Consider the following 27,345-nt stretch of genomic DNA (forward strand, 5'->3'; position numbering starts at 1 on the left):
ATGCCTCCCCTGTCACTTCTTTAAGAAAACAAGTTGGTTTTTAATTATTTTCTATTCAGACAATCTCCGGTACAATAACACACATGCTGAACAGGTGTATGTGTGAAAAGCCATATACATATATTTGCCATGCAAAATAGTAATAATAATAAAAAATATATAAAAAGTGAAACAATATTTGTGCCTTGATTTTCATAATTGTTTTTTTTACCAGTGTCATAAAGTCTAGACGAGTTGTAGGTTAGTATGCAACACAGGTGGCTTGAGAGAAGTCTAGCATAATTTTATTTTCTGTTTCCTACTAACAGACAACCCATATTTCTTCATTGTAGTGTGAAATTCAAACCACTACTGTGTGAGTATAAAAAAACAAAAAAAAATGACTCCTCACAATCCCCAATTTGAGGACAAAATACATGTATGTCATAAACACAGATTCAATATGGCCTGAAAGAGTATATGTTCTCCGAAATAATCTGATACCATATTTATGTGGTATGTGTCAACGCTTGGATGGTCGGGGGGGTGTTCTTTGCAATGTTGTAAATATTGCTTTGTGGCTTTTTGTGCCTAAGCGAGGCATGACTGCAATGAATAAATCCAGATGTCAATGATGTCATATTTCTACAAGGGTTGCATTGATATCCACACATTTTCAATAATTTACATTATAATTGTGTAATGAACCATTTTTGTCTCACCTGCGAAGCAGAGTGAGACTATAGGCGCCGCTTTTCCGACGGCGGCGGCGGCGTCAACATCAAATCTTAACCTGAGGTTAAGTTTTTGAAATGACGTTATAACTTAGAAAGTATATGGACCTAGTTAATAAAACTTGGCCATAAGGTTAATCAAGTATTACTGAACATCCTATTAGAGTTTCATGTCACATGACCAAGGTCAAAGGTCATTTAGGGTCAATGAACTTAGACCATGTTGGAGGGATCAACATCGAAATCTTAACCTGAGGTTAAGTTTTTGAAATGTCATAACTTAGAAAATATATGGACCTAGTTCATGAAACTTGGACATAAGGTTAATCAAGTATCACTGAACATCCTGCACGAGTTTCACGTCACATGATCAAGGTCAAAGGTCATTTAGGGTCAATGAACTTTGGCCGAATTGCGGATATCTGTTGAATTCCCATCATAACTTTGAAAGTTTATGGATCTGATTCATGAAACTTGGACATAATAGTAATCAAGCATCACTGAACATTTTGTGCAAGTTTCAGGTCTCATGATTAAGGTCAAAGGTCATTTAGGGTCAATGAACTTTGGCCGAATTGGGGGTATCTGTTGAATTACCATCATAACTTTGAAAGTTTATTTGTCTAGTTCATTAAACTTGGATATTATAGTAATCAAGTATCTCTGAACATCCTGTGCACGTTTCAGGTCACATGACCAAGGTCAAAGGTCAATGAACTTTGGCCCAACTGGGTGTATCTGTTGAATTACCATCATAACTTTGAAAGTTTATGGATCTGATTCATGAAACTTGTACATAAGAGTAATCAAGTATCACTGAACATCCTGTGCGAGTTTCAGGTCACATGATCAAGGTCACAGGTCATGTAAGGTCAATGAACTTCGGCCATGTTGGGGTTTTTTGTTGAATAACCATCATATCTCTGTAAGTTTATTGGTCTAGTTCATAAAAAGTAGACATAAGAGTAACCATGTATCACTGAACATCTTGTGCGAGTTAGAGTAGTATTCAAAGTCAGCACTGCTGCTATATTGAACTGCGTGGTGCAGGTGAGACGGCCAGAGGCATTCCACTTGTTTAGTGTAAACTCTCATGTTAATATAATTGAAAACGGATTTGCAAATGTTTACTAATGTAGGATTATGGCATCACTGACATCTTGATTCAGTAATTGCAGTCATGCCTTACTTTGGCAGAATACCTCATGATTATCCAAGCATGAAGACATACCACAAAAATTGGTAATGGTATCACATTATTTGGGAGAAAATACTCTTTCCAGACATGTTATAAGATTCATTTCTTGAATAGGGGATTTTTGAGGTGTTTTTTTTTACTCGCAGGTTTTTATATAGCTAGGGCTATTATACCCAAGAAGTAGGGGCCGTGATAAGATCGATTATAAGCTATAAAGCTTGTAGAGTATAAAATGATATTTCTGATTACATATGGTTAGGTCACCCCAACACAAGTTTATTTGAGATGCATAGATAAAATAATCAAGCATAATGCTTTGAAGTAACATGCACATCCTGGTCAGTATGCAAAATGAGGGATAACGCGAAGTCACACTCGCCCTATTTCTTTTGTATTTCATATGAAATGTAGCCATTTTCTCTTTTATTCCAAGTATGACTTCAAAAGTTCTTCGTTGATTCGCAAGGCTTACGATGAATGGCACTTCCAAATGTTCAAAGGAATTTTAACAGGTTTTATATGATAAAGAAAGAAATGAATTTCGTGTAACAAAGATAATTGTGGGTGACTGATGTCGTCGGTTCCCTCAGTTCCGTACCCGCCACCTGTGACTTGCATACCACTTTCGCATCAAAATTAGTCAGCTTTATAAGTTCTCAACTTTTTATTTCACATCCTGTTTTGATGAAATTTTCAACTTTGTTCTGTCTAATGTTCCTCGATTCAAATCGATTTGTTGCTGGGCTGAGAGCCGGGCCAAGGGGAAGGTTAGAGGGGCAAGAAGAGAAAGGAGAGGGTAGAAAGAACATTAAAAGAAGGGAGAGTGGAGAGAAAGGGATAAGGGGGGGGGGGGAGAAGGGACAGGGGAAAGGAAAGGCGAGAGACTGAGATAATGGAAAGAAAAGGGAGAGAGAGTGATGGAGAGGGGAGGGACAAAAGGAGAGAGAAGGATAATGGAAAGAAAAGGAAGGGGAGAGAAGGGACAGGAAAGACAGTGAAGGAGAAAGAAAGAAACGAGAAATAAATGAAGAGAGTGGCGAGGGAAGGAAAAGAATAGAAGAACGTCAATATAGTATCAAAGAAGGGAAAGGAAGAGAGAGGAGAGGGAACAATTAAAGGAAAGGCAAAAAAAAAAATAAGGAAATTGAGAGAGATCGGATATGAATACAGAATAAACCCCCCCCCCCCCGGAAAAAAAACATCAACAGCAAACAAAACAAAACCCATGTTTTTTTTAAAAAAGGCATTTGAGACGTCATGTGTTAGTTGGTCTGGGTCGAGTGATCCATAAGAATAAAAAAAACGATTGAGGATAAAACTTCAGCAATCGACCATCCAAATCCATGCGTTCTGCTTCAGCTAGTCGTCCCTATTTCGGATCACGCAGGCGTATCATTACCGAGGCTCCCATTGGCGCCATATAAATATGTGGACAGCGAACCGTCTAATAATCTAGCAATAGGGATCTGCAAGGTTTTTTTTTTCGGACATCCAGTTGTGTTATCGTATATACCACGAACTGTATAGACTCTTGTGAATTTATCTCAGACCAAATCCGGACAAGTGCTGGAAATCCGTCTCAGAGACTAGCTCAAGATCGCATCACATCAAAATGATTATCTACAAGGACATTTTTAATGGTAATATATGTCATTCTTCTATTTGTTTTGTTTATGAGTAGTGCATGCCGTTTTTCAAGGGGATATGCTTGTATTTTAATTAAAACCTATATAGCTATGCCCAAAAGTTAATGAACCCCACCAGAAAATGCACAAATTTCAAAGTGTTCAAGTTCTGCTATGTTTTCGATATTTCATTGTGAATCAGGGGAAATTAAGAGTTTCTCTTGCGACAATGCAGCCACCCTAACCCTCACCTGACCTTATAGACCAGGGATTCTCAAACTTTTTCTTTGAAGGGCCAGATGAGAATCCAAGTAAACCTGAAAGGGCCAGGGTGCATTGGGTGGATACTTAGAAAAAAAATGTGCGCGAAGCGCAAAGACCCTTGTGGTCGGGGTCCCGCTAGGTGCTCTTGTGCAATATGGCCCTTATTTTAGGAGTAGGTTATTTAATCCAACAAATGTATAAAAGTTTCATAAGGAACGCAGACAAAATTTAAAAAGATTTCAAATTACAGCGAGAGTCAATATTAATGGTAACAAAATTGTAGTATACTAAATGTCAGTCTCCTAGTCACTTTCAATATGGGAAAAGTGACAGTCTGTCAGCAAAAATTGAGTTAAGAAGGCACTGGTGCAAAATGTTCACTGGTCAAGCAGGGGCCGCGGAAGCAGCCCCTCCCCCATTTTTTCCAAACCATGTACAAAAATGACCATATGACTGGGTTTTTTTGCCTGGCCAGCTCCCCATTTTGAAATCCGTTCCGCGGCCCCTGTCAAGGTACTTCGGTATGAGTTAGTTCTTTAAAGTGTTCATTGTGGAAAATGCACTTTCGCACCTGTATTATGTAGATCCAAACATGGAGAGAACAGCGCTGGTCATCTAATACAAAATAGAACGAACAAAAAGAAAAGACTTCGTTAAACTAAGTCAAATTAATTTGACTGCCATTACTTTTATTACGGTTAGGTCTATGGATACACAATGTAATCATATTGAGCTATGTTTCATATTGTGACTTTAGTGATAAAAAACCCCCATCAGAGCCTCGCGGGCCGTAGTTTGAGAACCCCTGACCTTAAAGGGATGGTCCGGGCTGAAAGTATGTATAGTTTCGAATTTACTGAGCAAAATGCCAAAAATTTCATCAAAATCGGATAAATAACAAAGTTATTGAATTCTAAAGTTCACGTATATTTTGTGAGAACAGTCGTCATGAATATTCATTAGGTGGGCTGATGATGTCACATCTCCACTTGTTCTTTTGTATTTTATTATATGAAATTAGGCTTCTAAAACCAGAACTTTTTTATTTCTTGACCATTTTCTGTAATCGAGGTATCAAATTTAAGAGCAGATATTGAACTTTTAAAAGATGTGGTTTTCTTTTTGAAACCCAGATACCCCTCGCCAAATGAGTTTTTGGTATCCTTTCTTCAAATTGCTTTTGCTCACTCATGCGTGAATGAGAAATAACATAAGTAATATCAGATGAAAGACGAGATTCTAATTAAGCTTTAAGTTGGTAGGTCATTTGTCTATTCTATTTATGGTTACGTTATGATAAATGATCGCCAAATCTCGGTTTCGTTTTTTCTGGGACGCACTGTATATATATATATATATATATATATATAATTAAAAATTTTAATTATATATATATTTATATATTATTATTAGTAGTAGTACTATTATTATTAACATTTTTAAACATTTTTGGACGTGCTTGCAAGACGGAATGGAAGCTCCTGAACGTTCCGAAGATGTTTATTAAAACATAAAAAAAACTATCAATTCTAAACGCTTAATGAACGTTATATATATAGACAGATTTAAGGATTTCTGGATGTCCGTATATCGTTCTGAATTTTAAAATGTTTTGTTATACACCTATAAAGTTGAAAGTTTAAGATCCATATTTTTCCATTGTTTCTAACATAAAACGTCAATTGTCTGAACATCTATATGCCAATACAGGCGCGTACGCAGAATTTTTGAAAGGGGGGGGGGTTTCGAGCTGATTTTTTTTTTTTTATAAATCTCCCGCCCAGTCTCTAAAAGTGATGAGCGGGGGGGGGGGGGGGATGATTTTTTTTTTCTTTTTTTTTCAGCGCTGCAAATAAGACAATAACATTTAAGTGGGGATGGGTATGTAACAGTGCGGTCATGACCCGCGAGCGAGCAGAAATGTTCTCGTTTTTGCGTTGAAAACATAACCTTTTTGTCAATAGTTTGTTGGTATCATAGTCGATGCTACATGTCCTTCGGATCGTAGCACTCATGATATGGCCAACCGCGTAGCCAGGATTTCATTTTGGAGGGGGCGGTAAATGCACGCGAAGCGCGCTCCCTAGGGGGTGGGTGCAGGGAGGGGGAGTTTCCCCCTCCCGCGCGAAGCTTTTAGTGTTTCATAAATTAAAATGAAAAGGAGCCGTTTCTCTTGTCTCTAGTACCTCCAATTCGGTTGACTATATTGCGATTTTGAACCTTGTTTTCAAAAGTGATTGTAAACGCACAAAAGAGGTATACAATGGAGGAAATTAAAATGATAATAACTCCGCGGAAGCTAAAGTGATTTATCATTTTTTCTTGCCATAAAAAGGGTCCCGAGAAAAGGGTATTCTCAAAGATATATTGAAACTTTCTTTGGAAAGATCAGATTTGATTACAAACAATTTAGCATCAGTGCATATTTCTAACTCGCAAAACAGAGGAGAAGATTGGTAGAGGAAGATATTCCTCCCCGCGATGAGCAATGAAACTCTGAAATTTCAAAGGGCGGACGTTTCATCAAATGTAGATATCTCTAATACCCAATCGTCTCTAATTTAATTGATTTTCTAAGATTATTGAACTTCATTACAAGGAAAATAGTGCGCATAAAGTTGAAACTTCTGTGATTTATTGAAATTATCTATCTATATAATAAAGGATGATTAATTTTTTGACTTATCCTGAAGCGCTTCATTTTGAATATAAAGAAACTTAAGTGTCATTCAAAATTTCAAACTGAGGGCGCAAAACAAGACAGGAGATGAATGTATACAGGGAAATGACATGAAGTTTAATACAATTTGATAAAAAAATATTGTACTTTTTTATTTAATACGACACGAATTCCATACCTTCCTCTTTTTAAATTAGGAACCTGTTTGCCCCCAAATTATGGTTGTTTATAGTAATGAGCTGAAAAGCGGGAGAAGCTGATGGAGGTGACGGCAGAAACTGATATAAAGATTTTACCCGCTCGGAGCCGACCAGACCAGAAGTTGCGCGATCAATTGAAAAAAAAAAGATAACTTCATACATTTACTTCGGCCTAACCTTACTCAAATTCATGCCCTAATGTATCAATTTTAACTTTAACTGGCAAGAAGCACATCGCTGAGGTGGAAAAACAGGGTTAGGGAAAAGGTGGGGGAACAATGGAGAACTTCAATATTGTCATTTAACCGCGCGCAGCGCGGAAGCAAAATTCATATATGAATTTAAAGCAAGAAGAGTGAAGGAGTTTCTCTTTTGAGAAAAAAATAAAGAATAAATAGAAAAAACACAAAGCTACCTTTCTTCCCTTTCCTTCCTTCCTTTCCTTTTCCTTTTCTCCTCTCCTTTTTTCCCTTATTTTTTTTCTTTTTGGGGACGTTTTTTTGGGGGGGCGACCACCCCCCCTGGCTACGCGCCTGGATATGGCCTTGATCAGAACACTAGAAACTTGAGAAATGTCATGAATAATTACGAGCGAGCGGAGCAAGCGAGCCGAAATGTTTGCGTTTTTCCGTCAAAACATACAATTCTTCTCAATAGCTTGTTGGTAATGATTACATATTAGTTGATGATACATGTCCTTCTGCTCGTAAGTCTCATGATATGGCCTTGATCAAGAGACTAGAAACTTAAGAAATTTCATAAATGATTACGAGCGAGCGGAGTGAGCGAGCCGAAATTTTCGCGTTTTCCCGTCAAAACATACATTTCTTGTCAATAGTTTGTTAGTAAATCAACTATTAGTCGATGCTACATGTCCTTCTATTCGTAGCACTCATAATACGGCCTTGAACAGGAGACTAGATACTTATGGAATTTCATAAATTATTACGAGCGAGCGGAGCGAGCTAACCGACATTTTAGCGTTTTCCGTCATTTTGGTTTTCATATTGGTAAAACATATTTTATAAGAAAACGTATGTCTTTGTCTTGGTTCACTTGTATTCATAAGTATACATCATGATAATCATGTATGGCCTTTTTAATGGCGATACCGTGATCATGTCGGCGACATGCGGAAATAAAAGATATAATAAAATAAATGGAGCGAGCGAAGCGAGCGGAAATTTTTTCTGTGTTTTTCGTCGGAGACATGAGATTGTGTTCATTATTGCTGTCATATACATTATTATCAGGCGCTTGCCCGATAACTCCTTGACCAGACCGACCTCTGGGGAGACAAGCAAAAAAAAAAAAAAAAAAAAAAGGAAACGAAAAGGGGGGGGGGGTTTGAACCCCCGAAACCCCCCTTGCGTACGCGCCTGTGCCAATATTTGTTACATCACGTTCCGGCCGGATCAGATAACGTCCAATTAAATTGTTGGCTGGGATAGTGTCTCTCCTCATTATGACATTTTCAATAATACCGAAAACATACCTTTTTAATTATATCACAAAAGTCCATCACCATCTCATCTAACAACCATTTGGTTCAATCATCACTTCGTTTAATCACCATTTCGTCTCATAACCAGTTGGTCTCTCCATTTCATTTCCATCCACTCCATAACACTCAGTCCAGTTATACAAATGGTATATTTCAAACAGAGGGTCGTGGGTTCGAATCCTAACCATCATGACCATGGCGTGTTTTCCTTCAGCAAGAAATTTATCCGTAATGTGCTGCACTCGACCCAGGTGAGGTGAATGGGTACCCGGCAGGATTAATTCCTTGCATGCACTGAGCGCCGGTGATGGCAGCTCGAGCTAAAGCCGGGGTAATAATAGCAGCGCTTTGTATCCTCAGGCAAAAGGCGCTTTATAAATACCGCTATTATTATCATTATTATTATTATATGGCAGTTGAACAAATTGGCATTAGACGAATTGGAAATAAACCGGTATAATTATATGGAGTAGGTCCAAGTTATAAGGAACTTGACCAGATTTGAGTAGTTACATGAGGACTGCCTTTGCTTCTTCATCTTTTGGATTCCATTTCAATTCGTTTTTGTTTGCAGGCAAAGAACTCTTCACTGATGCCTGGAGCTGTGAGCCGGTTGGAGCCGGCAAAACCTTACTTAGATTGAGAGGAAAAGTAAGTATATAAATGAACAGTATACGGCACTGGCGGATCGGGGGGGGGGGGGATCCGTCCCGTACGCCCCCCTTTGCATGAGAGGTATATGATCTGTCGTTTTAATAAGTGTGTCCCCCTTAAAAGCGAGGACCTTTTTTTTCTTTGCTTGTCAGATTTTCCGGAACGAAATGACCTTAAATTTTGGATGAAAACTTTTTTTTTTTTTTTGCTTGTCCAATTTTCCTTGGGGAAAATGTGCCCCCGGCCTTTTGGAAGATCTTGCATAGATCTATACGGGATTGATGTACTGGTGGTCGCAGCAGCGAACGTTGCATAAAAATGTATGCATGGTACTCAATAAAGGCCATTGTCGTGTTAATGGGAGAAAATTAAAAAGAATTCCGTAGAAATCGTATAAATAATTCATTTAGAATGATAATAATAATAATAATGGTATTTCATTCAAAGACTGTTCGCAGCAAGAGCTGAATTGTACAGAACTTTCACATAAAAAACAACATAAATTAACAGTATCAAAATAGAATAATTTTATAAAAATACAAAGCATGAAAAAATATACTATCATTAATACTTTGGGGGTTAATATGTCTTGAGGATATCGAGATTTTGAATCAGTGACGTATTCAGAGTATAAGGAGAAATGTAGGTGGGTAACAATGGGTTAATAATTAGAATAAAGTTTTATAATTATACAGAGAGTTTTGTATACTTATTTCGTTCTACTGAAACATTACATTAACAATTAACAATCGTAGTCACTATATACAGTTCACATTTTATAACATCATTAAGACTTCCTTGTCGAGTGAGGATTCGAATTCTGATCTGCACGATGAATGATCATTTGCCCCCACCCCCCCCCCCTCCCCCATGCAAGATTTTTTTTCTGACACCACGTCAAAATGTTGGCTATATGGGTAGAGTAGAAAAATACAGCTCTTGTCCAGCAGTGTGTCAAATAATTACGATAGGCTTGAAAAAAGAATCGCAGCTAGACAATTAAAGTTCAATTTTTTCCATTATACTATATCACAAACATTCCCCACCCCCGCATTTCCCTGTCGAATCAGGTAAGAATTTGAGAACGGCTCAGTACAATGAATGATAATTTAATAATAATAATAATAATCATTATTAGTTGTGTTTTTTTTGTGGGGGGGGGTCGTTACGACATGTACAACTAAATACACAATATGGGTCACAAGATTAAGGTAAAATTGACGGCATGTGCGCTAAATAAGATATCACTATTGTAATTATCATTTATTACATTATTATTCATTACTATATATATTGTAATATACAGATAGTGTACGAAGAACCAAGTCCCATTGACGAGGGACTGATCGGCGGAAACAAATCTGCAGAAGCCGACGAACCAGCAGCCACCGAAGACCCAGTTAGGACCCTTAAGATGCCTCACCTGGCAGAAGCCGCCCAGCAATTCGCCGTGAAAGATTACCAGTTATGGCTGAGAGGATACGTTGGTCGGTGAGTAGCTCATAATTAGAGTAGATTGTAAGGCCCGTATTCTGAAGTCACGTTTAACTTAAACTCAGGTTTAAAGTTGTGGTTTAAGTATGGGAAGCCAAAAGTATATAAAAAAAATTAATCGCCAATTTTGGTCTCATTTGCATATTGCCGACCCACGGCGTATTTGCATATACCCCCGGCTTATTTGCATACCTCCTGACCAATCACACAACGGATCAGTGCCCACCTATTGTTCTCGCGTTTGTGCGTACGGTCTTGGAGGTTATAGTACACAGCTCCTCGTCATAATATTAAAGGTTACCAAAAATTTTCTGTAGAATCTGATTTTTTGTGCTATTTCCCCTATTTTGAGGGTGCTGAACATGAATCTGCTTGTTGCCAAATTTATAAATGCCGTCTTTGACCGTTGCCATGGCAACGGATTAATTTCTCAAAAATAGCATGTGTAGCCCTGTAAATGGTAGATAAACATGATAAAAATTAGCAAATAGATTGAAATGAAGGTTCCAATTAAATACAAATGAAATTCAGAAATATTTAAGATCATCAAAATAGTTCCAACTGGCCCGTTGCCATGGTAACGGCTCATTTTTCTTCCAGAAAAGTAAAAAATTTGATTTATAGTTGTAGAATCTGTTTTTTTTTTTGTTTCATTTTCCATGCGTTTACGGTGTTAAACATAGGAATGATTTTTGCTAAATGTATAAATACACTCTCATTACGTTGCCATGGCAACCAAATAATACCTTATTTGGTAAAAAAGGAATAACATGGTAAAAAGATAGTGGCGAGAAATACAATAAAAGCGACCTAATCTACATGCGTTGGGTTTTTTCCAAATCATTTAGAACAAAAACTACAGTAAGTGTTCTGCAGGAGTTTATTGGAATGATAGGAATTGATGTTGCCTTGACAATGTTTGAATTTAAAGATAAATAGGAATATTGCAAATTGGCCGTTGCCATGGTAACAGCTTATTTTTTCTCAGAAAAGTATCAATTTGATAGAAAATATTACAGAATCTGAATTTTCTTTCATTTCCTCTAATTACAAGATGCTATATCTATATATGCTTGTTGCTAAATGTATAAATACCATCTTAAGCCATTGCCATGGCAACCGAATAATATGGGGGAGATAATAATGGAAAATACCATAAAAATCACAATCTACTTGCGTAAATTTTGAACCATTCGTTTAATATTGAACAAAACATACGGTAAGTGGTCTGCATGAGTTCATTTGAAAGAAAATAATTACTGTTGCCTTGGTAAGACTTGCATTTAATATAAATATGAATGCAACCCCCCCCCCCCGTTGCCATGGTAACAGCTGATTTTTCTCAAAAAAATACAAAGTTGATAAAAACTTCTGATTTTCGTTTCATTTCCCCTAATGTTAGGGTGCTCAACATCCATATGCTTGTTAATGTAAAAATACTCCCTCGGGCCATTTTCAATTTATAATAAAGTCCAATCGACATAATCATTATCATTAATCATAAAGTTCAAGTTTCAGGTCATATGATCAAGGTCTTAGGTCTTTTACGATCGCCAAGATTTGGCCATGTTGTATTATCATCATTGAATCTCATCAAGTTTCTGATAAGGCAAAACTTTGAGAGTTCATATAGGTATTCAACTATCACTGATCATTGTGCAGGAGTTTCAGGTTTAAGTTCTGGTCAATGAACTTTGACTGTACTGTGGTATCAACATCAAAAACTTTACTTAGGTTTATTAATTTTCAAGTTAATTATATATCATGTCACAAGGTGAAGGTTAAGGTCTTTTGAGGTAAAAAAACTTCTCAGGATTCTATTATTAAATGAATGGGTTTTTCATGAAAGTCCCACATTGAGTCTACATTAAAACATGGAATTTTACCTTGTATCCTTAAAGTTCAGTTGTATCTAATAGAAGGCCAGGATTATGTCAATTTGCCAAATAAACTTTAGAGTTATAATTATTATCTTTAACAGCTTTCTTTTAAAGGTCAAGTCCAACCCCGATAAATGTTGATTTGAATAAATAAAGAAAAATCATACTAGCATAATGCTGAAAATTTCATGTAAAAGAAGAAAGTTGTGGCATTTTAAATTTTGCTTATTTTTCACATAACAGTACAACTCAGTAATACGCAAATGAGACAGTCGATGATGTCCCTCACTATTTCTTTTGTTTTTATTGTTTTAATTATACAATATTTCATTTTATACAGATTTGACAATAAGGGCCAACTTGACTGAACCATATAGTATTAAACAATGCTAATTACATGTGTTCATGGAGGAATAAAACTTTGTATTAGACATGAGAATGAGGAGAAAATAGGAAAAATTCATATTTCACATAATAAAATGCAAAAGACATAGTGAGTGGATGACATCATCAGTCTTCTCATTTGCATACCGACCAGAAAATGCAAGTATCTGTTTTTTGTGAAATTAAGCGAAATATAAAATATAACTTTCATGTTTTACATCCGATTTTGATGAAATTTTCAGTGTTGTGTTTGTTGGATTTTTCTCTTTTTATTAAACTTAATTTTGTGTTGGGGTGGACTTGTCCTTTAAAATAAATACATTTTAACATTTATAGCAAGTTCTTCATGTAAACATGCTCAAAGCATTTTCCAATATAGCTTAACATTGTGGGGGCGTCGTGGTCTAGTGGTTAAGCCTCTTTCTTTCAATCTGAGGGACATGGGTTCGATTCCCAGCCGGGGTGTGTTTTCCTTTTAAAGCAAGAAAATTATCCATATTGTACTGCAACCCAGGTGAGGTAAATGGATACTTGAAGGAAGTTGTGAGCACCGGATGCGGTAGACTAGCTTAGCCAGGGTAATAAAGTAGCACTATACAAATCCTAGGCTATATTAGTTCATTTATTATCATAAAAATGAATAATTCTACTCTTCAAGTGCTTACAATATATTAAGTGGGTGTTATACATAAAATTCAAAAAAATATTGTACAGAAGGACATGAACTGATTTTGAATACTGGGACCAGTGAAACTTGTGCACTGTTTACCCAAGTTGGGGATAGAAAAGGGTATGGAAAAACCCAGCATGAAATGTATTGTGGTGTCAAGTTATTAATTGACAAGTAAACAAAGCAATTTTTCTATGATACTGTTTTTGACCAGTAGCAAGTGAAGCTCTTTGAAGAAAGGAAACATGATCATACTTTCTGGCTGTTGTAATGATACCGACTGCTCGGTTCTGAATGTGCTGTTTTGACTATATCTAGGCGCCTGAACCCCAGTGATTGAACAGCATGATGGCAAGCATCATACGTCAATATCTTTCCGGCCATTATATAGTATCATGGTAGCTCCATGTTTGTATAAATGGGAGTTTTAGGTTTTAGAAAGCGAATTTACTTGCTTACTCGTTAATGACGAATTAAGTTCAACACCTAGAATTCTTACAGATTCAGCAGGTTCAGAATTACCAATTAACAAATGATCATGGGCAGGTAAATAGTGTCTATGTCTAGGACTTTTTGTTCATTCAAGAGTAGGCTTAACTTTATTTCTTATCATTGATACATTAATTTCCTGAATACAATAGCATTGTGAAAACTAGTTGGAGATTTGGGAACTAAAGAAATCAAATTCAACATTATTCTGCCTCAAAGTGTCCCCAAGTGGTAATAAATACAGAGAAAAAACTATAGGTCCCAGTACAAAACCCTGAGGAACGCCATATTCAAACCCATTACCCATTTTTAATTACTACCGACCGCCATTCGTTTTAAAGGCAAGGTCAGTGTGTCAAATGTAAATGGGCCCTGTTGTACAAAGAGTTACGATTGATCCGATCAATTGTAACTCTGGAAATTCATCAGTGTCATAATTTTTTCTATGAAAAATTTGCACAATGTCCTTTGTAAACAAATGAAATCACACAAAATTGTTAAGAAATTAATGACTTTACAGATATACATTCATATCTAGAAATCTTTTTGAACAAACATGCATTTCATATGCTGATTTTGCTGGTTTTTCATAGTTGCGATTGATCGGATTAATCGCAACTCTTTGTACAACAGGGCCCCAATTTTTATTTCTTGTCTCTAAAACCCCCAAATAAATATTTTGAACATCTCTCTATCAAAATGGAATCATTTGTGACCCTTAAATTGGCAGCCACCTTGGAGTTAGAAGTCGGGGGTAATTCAATTCAGCAAATAGTTGTCGCATGTCAAGTTCTTAAAAACTTTACCCCTAAATCATTATTTCTGTCAGATTTCTAGGCCAAATTGCCCAAAATATTCTCAAAATTGTCTCTAGCTGAATTCTCCCAAATTTCACAAACCCTTAGAAAAATTGGCAGGAGCTGTCGCACGGATGGTTTTGCACTTGTTCCCATTTTGTGTTCGAAAGCTTCTTCAGGATGCTGTTCCTTGCTCCAACTTTAGCCTTTGTCTTGGCAACATGTTCTTTGTAGGTAAGGGAACTGTATAGGGTGATGTCAAGGTAGATTGGCTTACTGGTGTGTTCCAACCATTTTCTATACCATCTGACCCTTAGTTACTGGTCTGCATCTCTGTTTTTTAGGTGGAAAGCACTGACTCAGTGGGTTTTCTATGGATTTGCCCAGAGATGATTTGCAGCGTAGTAAGGAGTCAGGCCTACCAGAGCATCGCTGAGTGCTTTTTCATCTCTTCAAAGGACTGTTTGTGTGAAGTAATGCAAATGTCATCAGCGGAAAGGTAGCTCCCATTATTTGGATTGGTTGGTCATTTGTGTAGATGATAAAGAGTAGGACGATGATGCTTCCTTGTGGGAGACCTTTTGTGTGTCAGCCATCTGCTACGGGCAGGCGCGGATCCAGGATTTCGAAGGGAGGGGGGCCCAAATTCGACCTGATTTTGGCGCCCCTGTGTACTTTTCGGAAAAATGGCGGCCCCCATAGGCGGCGGAAGCGGGGGGGGGGACGTGTCCCCTCCTAAATTTTAGACGGGGGACGGTCCCCCCTAAATTTGTTTATGATAAACTTTTTTTTTTTTTGCTGGGCAATTTGTTTTCCTGGTTCCCCCTAAATTCACGTGGACTCCCCTGAAACGTGTGTTGTCCCCCCCCCCCCCCTAGGTTGATGGCCTTTTTTTTTTTTTTTGCTTGTCAAAAATTTTTGGTTTAGCAACTCCTAAAATTTAGGTTGATAACCTTTTTGGGGGCGCTTGTCCAATTTTGTACCTGTGTCCATCCCAAAAATTCAAGTGCACACCCCCTACATTTTTTGGCTTCCGCCGCCAATGGCGGCCCCTCCCTCCCCCAGGCAATCATAAGTGCCTTAAATGCATGTTGAATTATCTTATTTCATAAGCACATGAATCAGGGGCGGATTCAGCCTTCGCCAATAAAGGGGCCACATTTTCCCGATCGGCCGCTCGAAGATTTTGTTTTCGTTTGTTTCTTTGAAGGGGGTAGTCCTATAAGTCACCTCTTAGCTTTATTCTCTAAATCAACATAAATGTATAATATCATAATCCAATATTTTATAATGACCGCGCGAAGCGCGAGCAATTTTTTTTTTTGAAATTGTATGCATTTTTCCTAAAATTTGAACATTCTGAAAAAAGATGTGCCTGCAATACTGCGAACGCGAAGCGCGAGTATAAATTTTTGATAAACGTTTTGAACTGATTGGAAAGGTAGGCCTACCAGTCCTGTTAAAGACTGCATACAGTTAGCCATGAAGACGTTAAAGATTTCAACAATCAAATAATGCGAGCGCGAAGCGCGAGCTGAAAATTTTTGACATTTCTACATAAAGAATGGAAAACTTTAATCAGTTTTTGTAATCATGAACAGGATAGCTATACAGTATAACTAAACAATTGATGCGAGCGCAAAGTGCGAGCGGAAAAATTCTAGATTTAGACCTAGAACGGGACACTCTATTCATGTTTCCTAAATCATGAAAAAGATGAGTAATGCGAGCGCAAAGCGCGAGCAGAAAATGTTTGTTTACGTTTTGAACTGATCGAAAAGTGCCTTTTAAGGACTGCTTGCATTTAGACATGAAGACATTACATATTTCATTAATCAAATAATGCGAGCGCGAAGCGCGAGCTGAAAATTTTTGACATTTCTACATAAAGAATGGAAAAATTAATAATCACTTTTTGTAATCATGAACAGGATAGCTATACAGTATAACTAAACAATTGATGCGAGCACGAAGTGAGAGCGGAAAAATTGTAGTTTTAGACCTAGAACGGGACACTCTATTCATGTTTCCTAAATCATGAAAAAGATGAGTAATGCGAGAGCAAAGCGCGAGCAGAAAATGTTTGTATACGTTTTGAACTGATCGAAAAGTGCCTTTTAAGGACTGCTTGCATTTAGACATGAAGACATTACATATTTCATTAATCTAATAATGCGAGTGCGAAGCGCGAGCTGAAAATTTTTGACATTTCTACATAAAGAATGGAAAAATTAATAATCAGTTTTTGTAATAATGAACAGGATAGCTATACAGTATAACTAAACAATTGATGCGAGCGCGAAGTGCGAGCGGAAAATTTCTAGTTTTAGACCTAGAACGGGACACTCTATTCATGTTTCCTAAATCATGAAAAAGATGAGTAATGCGAGTGCAAAGCGCGAGCAGAAAATGTTTGTATACGTTTTGAACTGATCGAAAAGTGCCTTTTAAGGACTGCTTGCATTTAGACATGAAGACATTACGTATTTCATCAATTAAACAATGCGAGCGCGAAGCGCGAGCTGAAAATTTTTGACATTTTTACATAAAGAATGGAAAACTTTAATACAATTTACTTAATTACAGAAAAAGCAATTCGAATCTGTACTGATTCCCAATATTTATCACACACAAATCCATTATTCCATAAACTAAAGACTCTAATGCAGTATTTGACATAAATACACTTCAAAGTTTACTACTTATGTTTAAGTACGTAAATAACATGCTCCCACCTACCTTCATTCCACAATTTTTATTCTCTGAATACATCTATTCATTCATACCCTACCCGTAACTTCAAATTTCCATTTAATCAACCCCAAACTGCTTATTGCGCAGAAATCCATAAGACACCATGGTCCAGATTTGTGTAACTCTCTACCAGCAGAGTCTGTAAAACAATCTTCGTCTCTTTACTCATTTAAGGCAAACGTTAAATCTATGTTATTATCAGAATATTAGAAGTAAAATTTTTGTGTCATATCCTTTTTATCGTGAATTTATTCCTCCTTCGATTTAGTCATTACCAATATCTTCATCATGACCACCATCATCTCCATGGCCATCATCATCATCATAATCATCATCAACATCATCATCATATCACCGTCACCCTTAGCTTTATCATCTTCATCTTCATACTATAACATTGCATGAATTCATGTTTCGTATTTGAAAATATATGCCAATTCTGCTTTATAAATGTATTAATTCAGTTAGTATAAGTTTGGGATTGTCATTTTTTCAAGCAATCTGCTTATGATGACAATCCTCCTGCAAATTGTGAATATCATATAGTTAATCATTTTTGCCTGGAATTATTTTTTTAGTACTCATTATTTATGATTCATGCCAAAAGTGCTAACATATTATTTTTTTATGTTGTGAAAAATGTATTATACGAATGTTATGGATGCAGAAGAAAACAATAAATCAAATCAAATCAATTGATGCGAGCGCGAAGTGCGAGCGGAAAAATTCTAGATTTAGACCTAGAACGGGACACTCTATTCATGTTTCCTAAATCATGAAAAAGATGAGTAATGCGAGTGCAAAGCGCGAGCAGAAAATGTTTGTATACGTTTTGAACTGATCGAAAAGTGCCTTTTAAGGACTGCTTGCATTTTGCCATGAAGACATTACATATTTCACAATCAAATAAATACGTGCGCGAAGCGCGAGCTCAAAATTTTTGACATTTCTACATAAAGAATGGAAAACTTTAATCAGTTTTTGTAATCATGAACAAGATAGCTATGTAACTAAAAAATTGATGCGAGCGCGAAGTGCGTTTTGAACTGATCGAAAAGTGCCTTTTAAGGACTGCTTGCATTTAGCCATGAAGACATTACATATTTCACAATCAAATTATGCGAGCGCGAAGTGCGAGCGTAAAAAAAATCGAGATTTCGACCTTGAACGGGAAACTCTATTCGTGTTTTGTAAATCATGAGAAAGGGGATCTTCCTAATACGAGCACAAAGGGCGAGCAGAATTTTTCGATATTGTGATCTGAAACTGGATAACTGAATGAAAATGCGCGCGCGTGTTTCAGATTTACACCTAGAATCTAGGCATTCTAAACAATCTTTTATCATGAAAATAAAAGCGAGCGCGAAGCGCGAGCTTAAAATATTTGATATTCCGATCTGATATTTCAAACACTTTGTAGTAAACTTGTAAGGTGGATATAAATCGCACTTGATAAAGAGCTGATATGTTTCATTATTACTTTAATTTTGAGACATAGGACCTTGACATCCTTAGGACATGTTATCATATGAATATGATGACTATATATCTTCCTATTCATCTTGCTAAGCGCGAGATAAAACAAAAGTGACAATTTAATTATTAAATTGATATCTTAATATTAATGCATAATGAGGGCGCGGAATCTGATGATATTATGGCCTGAACACTGAACATTTCAAGCACCTTTTTATTCATGAATAGGATGCATCATTAATTAGTTGATATATTTTTAACCATTAATGCGAGCGCAAATCGCGATCAGAAATTTTTGATAAACTGTCATGAAAAGGGGATTTTAAGTAGTTTGTTATACAATCAATATTGAGACATACATAACCTGCCAATCAAAAATGCAAGCATAGCAGCGCTAGCTGATGCGTTTTGATAATCAGACCTGAAAAGGGATATTTTGAAAACTTTGTGGAATACATGAAAATAATAGGTACCTGATAAACCAAATTCGCGAACGCGCAGCGCAATTGGAAAATGTTAATATTCAGACCATAAAACTAACATTTTACAGAGCACTTTTTAAAAATCAATATGTAAATCACAAAAATTAATGAAAGTTCGATTTCCAAGGAGAAATATGTTTTGAATACTGACTTCCAAACGTGATATTCAAGCTCCGTGTTGAACAAGATATTTTGATCACTTAACAGGCAATGCGAGCGCGAAGCGCGAGCGAAAATTTTATATAGTGACATAAAATATTTTTTCCAAGTCTTCCTCTCATCTTATTTTATTCATTCGTCTTCCTCCTTTTCTTTTTTCTTTTCCTTCCTTTTTCTTTCTCCCCCCCTTTTTTGCTCTACCAATAGGGGGTCCGGGCCCCTCGGGTCCCCACCTGTATCCGCCTATGCATGAAGAAGATGCAATTGAATAATGGTTTTATAATGATGTGTTCATGAATAAATGTAATATCACTTTAACAAATAATCGATGCGAGCGGGAAACTCGAGCGATTTCTATTTTAACCATTTGATGCTTTCAATTCGTTTAACTTCTCATCAGAGTAGGCCCTGCTAGAATTATGTGAGCGGGATCCAGGCGCGGATCCAGGATTTCTTAGGGGGCCCTAATTTCAAGTCAAGTAATAATCGTTCCGAAATATTGACTCCCATTGCCGAATGGGTAATGTCTAGTTCAGTTACTTCTCACAGAAACCTCTCTTGCACTGTAGGCATTCTTCGTTCTTGTGGGTACTCCCATTATTTTTTTCTTTTCTACTTTTTGCTTCAGGGGTTGAAAAATCTTACGGGGATGACGCCCCTGTATCGCCGCGTATGAAAACTGGTTGTGCAATAACTAAATTGTATATTCTGCATGAAAGAAATTAATATTTTATTTTGGGTAAGATATTCTTGAAAAAGATATAAATTTACATGTTTTTTATTATAAAGGTGAGGTAGATTCAGTAGTCAGCACTCAGCATTTACTAATTGGGAGTGCACTGCCTACTTTCATCTGTAAGTGTTTGGATATATTATATAATCTTTTGTTATTCGCTTGAATTCCATTCAAAACAGTGAGTTGTCTTGTCAATCCTAATCAGCAAACATTGGCTCTTCCGCTCTTGCAACAATCATATAAAGTATCAAAACCCCTGATTTGGGGTTTAAAAATTGAACCCTGCGGTTGGGGTTCATTTTTGCACCCTGCGGGTTCAAAACTGCACCCCTAAATTTTAAATTGAACCCCTAGGGGTGAAATTTTGAACCCGCAGGGTGCAAAAATGAACCCCAACCGCAGGGTTCAATTTTTGAACCCCAAATCAGGGGTTCAATTTTTTAACCCATAGGGTGCTGATTTTGCATCAACCCTTCGGGGTTCAATTCTGAACATTTATTTCTTAGTGCTTGCAAGTAAACTTCAAAATTTCTGTAAATAATATCTATCAATATGTCCATCAGTGTTGTAGTCAAGGCTCAAACCTCCAAGGCCAAGGCTTTAATACCCAAGACCAAGGCATCAATCCCCAAGGCCATGCCTAAAAACCTCAGGGCCAAGGCACTTCAAACTTTCAATATATGGAACAATGAGCCAACAACAAGGCGGCAGTTCGAATATCAGTTCGGCGCCCCTACATGTAGGTCGATCATCAATTTGCCCCCCCCTTCGAACATCATTTTGGCATCCCTTCGAACTCAATTTGCCTTCCCTAGTTCGAATATCATCCCCCCTAGCTCGAGTATCAATTTTGCGCCCCCCTAGTTCGATCATTTGGCCCCCCCTTCGAATTCCATTTCGCCCCCCTAGCTCGAGTATTAGTTTTGCGCCCCCTAGTTAGAACATCAATTCGGCGCCCCCTAGTTTGAGTATCAATTTGGCGCCCCCTACCTCGAACATCGATTCGGCCCCCTCCCTAGTTCAAGTATCAATTTGGCGCCCCCACTTCGAACATCACTTCGGCGCCCTCCTAGTTCGAATATCAGTTCGGCGCCCCTACATGTAGGTCGATCATCAATTTGCCCCCCCCCCCCCCGTTCGAACATCAATTCGGCCCCCAGTTCGAACATCATTTTGGCATTCCTTCGAACTCAATTTGCCTTCCCTAGTTCGAATATCATTTCGCCCCCCTAGTTTGAGTATCAATTTCGCGCCCCCTACCTCGAACATCGATTCGGCCCGGGCCCCCTCCCTAGTTCGTGTATCAATTTGGCGCCCCCACTTCGAACATCGATTCGGCCCCCCTCCCTAGTTCGAATATCAATTCGGCGCCCCTACATGTAGGTCCAACATCAATTTGGCGCCCCTAGTTGAATATTAATTTGGCGCCCCTACATGTAGGTCGATCATCACTTCGGCCCCCCCCCCCCCGTTCGAACATCACTTCGGCCCCCAGTTCGAACATCATTTTGGCATCCCTTCGAACATCATTTCGGCGCCCTCCTAGTTCGAAACTCGATTCGGCGCCCCTACATGTAGGTCCAAGATCAATTTGGCGCCCCTAGTTCGAATACCATTTCGCCCCCCCCCCTAGCTCGAGTATCACTTTGACCCCCCCCCCAGTTCCAACATCAATTTGGCGCCCCTACGTCGAACATTAATTCGCCCCCCCCCCCGTTCAAACATCAATTCTGCCCCCAGTTTGAACAGCATTTTGACATTCCTTCGAACATCATTTCAGCGCCCTTTTGGTTCGAACATCATTTTCTTTCCTCCTCTTCCTCTTTTTTTTTCTTCTCGTCCTTTCCCTCTTCGTCTCCCCTTTTCTTCTCTTCTTTCCCCTTTCTCTCTTTCTTTTTTCTTCTCTCCTTTCTTCCCTCTTCCTCTTTCTCCTTTTCCCCTTTTCCTCTCTCTTTTCACCCTCTTCCTCTTTTTTCTCCCCCCCCTCCCTCCCTTTTCTTCTCTTCCTTCCCCCTCTTCCTCTTTTTTCTCTTTCTTTCCCCTCTTCTTTTCTCCTTTTTTCTTCTTTTCTTTCCCCTCTCTTTTTTTCTTTCCTCCCTCTTCCCCTCTCTCCTTTTCTTTCCCCTCTTCCTCTTTTCCCCCTCTCCCCTCCCTTTTCTTCTCTTCCTTTCCCCTTTTCTTCCCCCTTCTCTCTCTTTTTTCCTCTTCTTTCTTCCCTCTTCCTCTCTTTCCTTTTTTCTTTTTCCTCTCTCTTCCCCCTCTTCCTCTTTTTTTCTTCTCCCTCCCCCTCCCTTTTTCTTCTCTTCCTTCCCCCTCTTCCTCTTTTTTCTCTTTCTTTCCCCTCTTTTTCTCTTTTTTTCTTTCCCTTCTTCTTTTCTTTCCCCTCTTTTTTTCTTCTCTTCTTTCCTCCCTCTCCCTTTCTTTTCTTCTCTTCCTCCTTTTCTTTCCTCTTTTTCCTCTCTCTCCTTTTCTTCTCTTCCTTTCCCCTCTTCCCCTCTCTTTTTTTTTCTCCTTTTCCTTTCCCTCTCTTTTTCCTTCTCTTTCTTTCCCCTTTTCCTCTCTCTTTTCCTTCCCTTCCTTCCCCTCTTCCCTTTTTCTTCTTTTCTTTCCCCCTTTCCTCTCTCTTTTCCCCCTCTTCTTCCTTCCCCCTCTTCCTCTCTCTCCCCCTCTTCTTTTCCCCCTCTCCCCTCTCTCTTTTTCTTTTTTCTTTCCCCCTTTTCCTCTCTTTTTTTCTTCCTTTCTTCTTTTTCTTCTTTTTTCCCCTCTTCCCCTCTTTTTCTCTTTCTTTCCCTCTTTTTTTTTTCGCCGAAGGGGGGGGGGGCCAAGGCCCCCTCGGCCCCCCCCATGGATCCGCGCCTGGCTACGGGAACCACTGAGATTCCCAAAACTGTTGATTTGAGAGCATGTTCTGAATTGTCTGTCAGGCCATGGATAGGTCCATGGTCATCTCAAAGACTTTCCTTGTGAGTATTCAATGATTGTGTCATAAGCTTCAATGAGGTCAACAAAGGCTGCTCTTTTTATCAACCCTTCCTCGAAGCAATCTTCAATGTACTGTGTCAGATTCAGCAGTTAACTAGAACAAGACTTTCCAGGCCTAAATCCTGCTTGTTCTGGAATAAGGAGCTCATCCACCAAGGGAGCAATGTGGTGGAGGAGCCTTTCAAAGATCTTGTATGACAAAGCAGAGATATTGGCCTGTAGCTCTTTGGGCTGGCTGGTGTTTTGCCTGGCTTGAGTAAGGCAACTACCCTTGTTTTCCTCCATAAGTTTGGCATTGTGCTTTCACTCAAAACAGTAGTTTAGCATGCCAAGCCGCCGTTGGAGTGCAACAGGTCCAAGATGTCCCATCTGTTCACAGATCGAGGACATCGTCCAATCCAGCTGCCTTGCTGATCTTCATTGCTGTGATAGCATTGCACAAGTTGTTCATGCTGAAAGTTCTTTTGAATTCAGATGACTCTTGGCAGGCTATTCCCAAACTTTGAGGATGGAACTTCGCGGGTTGCCTTGGCTGTTCACTAGAAGCTGGCTGGCCACTTGGCCGGCGGTAACTTGGGACCTGCATGTAGATTGGGACTTTGTAGAGTCATTCCCAAGGATCCAAATCTGGTGTTTCTGCTGGCCCTGAGTATAGCTTGTATGGCATCCCTGTGGAATATTCTTCCTTGATGATTTCTTCAGCAGCTCTGAAAATGTGTCGTAATGAGTAGGGAGTGCAGGGAGGTTCTGAAGATATGTATTCAGACATCAGGCGATTTGACATCAGACATCAGGCAATTTGCAACATTGATATTTATCATATGAAATTAAATTGATTAACCACTATCAAAGCAACAGCAACAAGCATATCAATGTCTAGCAACCTACATGTATACTATGGCGGAAATGAAAGAATAATCAGACATATCTTTATTAAAATGTTATTTTCTGGTGTAAATGGAGCCGTTACCATGACAATAGGCCATTTGCATCATTGATAGTTATTGATAAAATCAAGCGTTGCTAAGGAATTATCCATTTTATCATTCTAATTAATTAATGCAGAATACTTACCGGAATTTTGCTTTAAAAATTAAATTAATGGGTCAAGCCTTTCGCATGTATATTAGTTCGTTTTTACTGTACATCCACCATTACCTTTTTTCAACAGGTTATTTTTTACCAAATAAGTTGATATTTGGTTGCCATGGCAATGGTCTGAGATGGTACTTACATAATTACCAATTTTTAGCAACCTAAACTTAGTGGAAATTTAAGGATAAAAAGTGACTCTACATGATTTTATCAAAATTTGTACTTTTCTGAGAAAAATAAGATGTTACCATGGCAACGGGCCATTTGCAACATTGATATATATTTTTAAATTCAAGCATTGTCAAGGCAACATCAATTCCTATCATTCCAATAATCTCATGCATATCACTTATGTAGTTTTTGTTGTAAATGAGTGGGAAAACCCCAACACATGTAGATTAAGTAGCTTTTATTGTCTTCCCTGCCATTATCTTTTTTTCCATGTTATTTTCTTTTTTTACCAAATTAGGTATTATTTGGTTACCATGGCAACGGAATGAAAGTGTATTTATACATTTAGCAAAATCACTCCCTATGTTTAACACCCTAATCGCAGGGAAAAAGAAAAAAAAACAGATTATACAACTTTTAAATAATTTTTTTTACTTTTCTGGAGGAAAAATGAGCCGTTACCATGGCAACAGGCTAATTGGAACTATTTTGATGATCTTAAATATTTCTGAATTTTATTTGTATTTAATCGGAACCTTGAATTCAATCTCTTGGCTAATTAATATCATGTTTATCTACCAATTACATGGGAATACATGTTATTTTTGAGAAATTAATCGGTTGCCATGGCAACGGTCGAAGACGGCATTTATAAATTTGGCAACAAGCAGATTCGTATTCAGCACCCTAAAAATAGGAGAAATAGCACAAAAAATCAGATTCTACAGAAAATTTTTGGAATTCTTACTACTTGCCGCCTACTATTAGGATAAATAGAGTACGATATCGGACAATCCGTGTCACTTGATAAAGAGTTGCAGCGGCACTCGAAAGCTCGTGAACTTGTAAGCTAGTGAACGCTTTTTGCGAGAGTGATCACGAATTTCCTAGAAAGCCAGTAACACTTTTTGCGAGAGTGATCACGAATTTCCTTGTTGACCATAGTAGATTGCGAGACAAATGAATACCCTCTAGCGATTATTTCCATCCGCAATAATGAACCTATTTAGTATTAAAAAAAATTAGTTGGACATTTCTTATGTTTAATCTGCTCTTTCTTGATTCGTCGATAGTGCATGAAGACAATAATCTATATACTTCCTTGACAATTATGAACGATTTGGGAGCCAAATGAGCTGAAATATGATATCTCTACCGTTGGTGATTTATGTAAAGATTGGCTTCCCATACTTAAACTACAACTTTAAACCTGAGTTTAAGTTAACCCTGACTTCAGAATACGGGCCTATTTGTTAAAAGTGAATCATCCCTTACCCTAGCTGAATACCTGATATGAATCATTGAGAACAGAGAATAAGAATAACACTTAAATTTTCATCAAAATCGGATGTGAAACATGAAAACTAAATATCAAATTAAAAGTTTCACTTATTTTTATTTTTTAAATATTTGTATATGCACAACTTCAATGAAATGGAAATGCGAGATGAGTCGATGATGACCCTTACTATTTCTTTGTTTTTATTGACTGAAGTATATAATATTTGAATTAGTATAAGGACCAAGTTAAATGAATCATAATGGCAATTCCATATGTTCAGGGTGGAAGAAAACTTTGTTTCACAAGAGAATCAGGAAAAAAAGGAACATTTCATATAAAAGAAAGAGCGAGTGAGCGATATCATTATAGTCCCCTCATTTGAATACTGACCAGAATATGTAAGTTGTGAAATATGGTGAAACCTTAAAATACAAAATGCCATAATCTCTTCTTTCACTTCCGATGTTGATGAAATGTTCAGTGTTATATGCTTGTTTGATTTTTCTCTTTTTATTCAAAATCATTATTCTGCTGCAAAAGGGGTGGACTTGTTCATTAAAGACCAACTTGAATGAACCATATAGGTATTTCCATATTTTTCAGGGAGAAAGAAAACTTGTTTCACATGACATGAGAATGAGGAGATTAGAATATTTCAGATTTCATATAATAAAATACAAAATAAATAGTGCCGGAGTGACATATAACCAGTCGCCTCATCGGACCATCAGGATGCATGTTGTCAAATAGGTTATAGTCAAGCTTTAAAATGCCAGATCTCTCTCTTTTTTTTTCTTTTTTTTTTACATCCGATTGTGATGAAATTTTCAGTGTAAAGTTATGCTTGATGGATTTTTCTCTATTTATTCAAATTAACATTTTTCTGGGGGTGAACTTAAGTTTACTCACCTAGTGACGCGGTAAATTTCGTTTTCAAATAACGGTAAATAATTCTTGTATTTTATGTGCAGGTTGGTAAAAAGGAAAAAGGAAGAGATTGCAGCCCTGAGGAATAACGGCGACGGTGAAGAAGCGGACAAGATGGGGGCAGAGTTGGAAATCTTTAAGGATAACATCACCTCGGATATCAAAGAAGTCATAATCTCTTCATTCGAAGAGAAAGATTTTAGATTCTATACTGCCGATGAAGATGAGTATGAAGTTGAAGGGATGCTCGTCCCCATGACCTGCCCCAAAGATGACCCGGACGTAATATTTCTCTACTTCATACAAGATGGTTTGGTGACCGAAACGTGTTAGGTCATTCATTGGATGCAATTCGAGTTGACAATAATAATAATATAATAATAATAAATGCATAGCGCATAATATTCGACGGAATCTCTATGCGCTTGTACAAAAGAGGTAATTAAGGCTAATTCAGGTATATACTGAGAATAAAATGCATAAATACTAAATGAATAATCAACAAAACATTGTAACATATATGGTGCTTTTCCTTTATAAAATAATCTAACATATGAGAACAAGTATATTTTTGAAGATACATGTGATGGCCCTCAGATTAATAGGCAGTTTATTCCACAGTACATGTGCTGCTAACTGAAAGGCACGATCACCAAACGAACATGTTTTAGACGTTGGTACAGTAAAAATGGCTAGAAGAGCGGAGATTTCTTTGTAGGACATATTCAG

General features: G+C 37.7%; 1 protein-coding gene across 1 annotated transcript; it reads left to right on the forward strand.

Moving 5' to 3' along the window:
• Positions 1-3,273: 3,273 nt before the first annotated feature.
• Positions 3,274-27,345, forward strand: LOC121430023 (translationally-controlled tumor protein homolog). Its single transcript, XM_041627295.1, has 4 exons — positions 3,274-3,551; positions 8,759-8,835; positions 10,145-10,329; positions 26,661-27,345. Exons 1-4 carry the CDS (start codon positions 3,524-3,526, stop codon positions 26,947-26,949), a joined length of 579 nt encoding a protein of 192 aa, XP_041483229.1. The 5' UTR covers positions 3,274-3,523; the 3' UTR covers positions 26,950-27,345.

Source organism: Lytechinus variegatus, chromosome 16 (assembly GCF_018143015.1).
Source record: "Lytechinus variegatus isolate NC3 chromosome 16, Lvar_3.0, whole genome shotgun sequence".
NCBI classification, from domain to species: Eukaryota; Metazoa; Echinodermata; class Echinoidea; order Temnopleuroida; family Toxopneustidae; genus Lytechinus; species Lytechinus variegatus.